Source organism: Amphimedon queenslandica, unplaced genomic scaffold (genome assembly GCF_000090795.2).
Source record: "Amphimedon queenslandica unplaced genomic scaffold, v1.1 AMPQUscaffold_13134, whole genome shotgun sequence".
NCBI classification, from domain to species: domain Eukaryota; kingdom Metazoa; phylum Porifera; class Demospongiae; order Haplosclerida; family Niphatidae; genus Amphimedon; species Amphimedon queenslandica.
The window spans coordinates 28,086-30,017 of record NW_003546630.1 but is presented as its reverse complement, the minus strand read 5'-3'; the positions used below and the strand labels follow the sequence as shown (position 1 = coordinate 30,017).

Sequence of the window (1,932 nt, the reverse complement as noted above, 5' to 3'; positions counted from 1 at the left end):
ATAAATACAGTAAAATAAAAAATTATTACTATTCAGTGTTTTATATGACTCTTTGATAGCTATATTATTTTATTCAGTGAATTCTAAGCATTTGATTTTGAAGTCATTTTTGGAAAAAACCAGGGTATTTTTCCAGATTTTTGCCAATTTAAAAATGGCCACATCCGTACAGGATGATTTACTGGCAAAAGTAATATTTGGCAAATTTGCCTCTGGAAAGTAATTGGCCAATTTTATATATTAACAATTTTGTGCCACATACTATTGAGCATGCTCAAATTAAAACAAAATGGTCGATTTTATATTGGTGATTTCTTCATAAAACTGCCAATTGCCAATATCAATTCTTTGCCAATAAATCATCTTGTAAGGTAACTTGAAAAATTGCCGTCGGAATTGACTCAAACTTTCTACACAGCATAGGGCATCAATATGTATCAAAAAATATAATGAAAATTTGTGATAATTTTGGAGCCATTTTCTAGAAAAAACCATGGGCTATAGTACAGGGTATTTTCTGGATTTTAATCAATTTTTAAAATGGCCATAACTTGAAAAACTGCATCTGGAATTGACTTAAACTTTCTACACAGCGTAAGGACATTAATATGCATTAGAAAATGTAATAAAAATTTGGGGTGATTTTGGAGCCATTTTTTAGAAAAACCATGGGCTATTATAGTACAGGGTATTTTCTAGATTTTAATCAATTTTTTTTAATGGCCATAACTTGAAAAATTGTAGTCGGAATTCACTCAAACTTTCTACACAGCATAAGGGCATCAATATGTATCAGAAAATATAATAAAAATTTGGCGTGATTTTGGAGCCACTTTTCAGAAAAAACCATGGGCTCTAGTACAGGGTGATTTCTAGATTTTGATCATTTTTTAAAAATGGCTGTAACTTGAAAAATTGCAGTCGGAATTGACTCAAACTTTTTACATAGCATAAGGACATCAATATGTATCAGAAAATATAATAAAAATTTGGGGTGATTTTGGAGCCATTTTTTAGAAAAAACCATGGGCTATAGTACAGGGTATTTTTTAGATTTTGGTCAATTTTTAAAAATGGTTGTAATTTGAAAAATTGCAGTCGGAAGTGACTCAAACTTTCTACACAACATAAGGACATCAATTTGTATCAGAAAATGTAACAAAAATTTGGAGTGATTTCGGAGCCATTTTTCAGAAAAAACCATGGGCTATAGCCTTGGGTATTTTCTAGATTTTGATCAATTTTTAAAAATGACCATAACTTGAAAAATTGCAGTTGGAAATAACTCAAACTTTCTACACAGCATAAGGGCATCAATATGCATCAGAAAATGTAATAAAAATTTGAGGTAGTTTCGGAGCCATTTTTCAGAAAAAACCATGGGCTTATAGTACAGGCTAACTACTTTCCAGATTTTGATCAATTTTTTAAAATGGCCATAGCTTTAAAAAATGCAGTCGGAATTGACTCAAACTTTCTACACAGCATAAGGACCTGTACAGTATGAAAAGTATCGGAACCATGCATAGCCAAAATACAATAATACACACTATTGCTAATAATAACTTACTATTATATTATGTGTGACACTGAATATGTACACATTATTAGTGGCTACATCAAGACAATCATCATTAACAGCTCCTCCAAACATTATTCCTTTATTTCCATTTATTTTGTTGATTGTAAATTTACTAGTTGGAGGACAACACTGTCCACTGACAGATGGAACTGTGAATTCTCCTAAGAATAAATACAATTAAAAAATTCATGATTAAATTAATTATATTCACACACGCGCAACAAGACAACATAATTACTGTTCTGGCTATATTTATGTTAATATTGTCAATACATCCATCCATGCACACATGTATAATAGATGCAATGAAAAACTTTGGTCTTAATATTTTTCTAACAAAACTTTGGAAG

At 30.4% G+C, this 1,932-nt stretch overlaps 1 protein-coding gene across 1 annotated transcript in view; it reads right to left on the bottom strand.

Moving 5' to 3' along the window:
- Positions 1-1,555: 1,555 nt before the first annotated feature.
- Positions 1,556-1,932, bottom strand: part of LOC109585019 (uncharacterized) — a 9,481-nt gene continuing 9,104 nt past the window's right edge. Inside the window, exon 10 of the mRNA XM_020000948.1 lies at positions 1,556-1,743. Within this exon, the coding sequence (XP_019856507.1) occupies positions 1,556-1,743 (188 nt within the window). The remainder of the gene's footprint in view (positions 1,744-1,932) is intronic.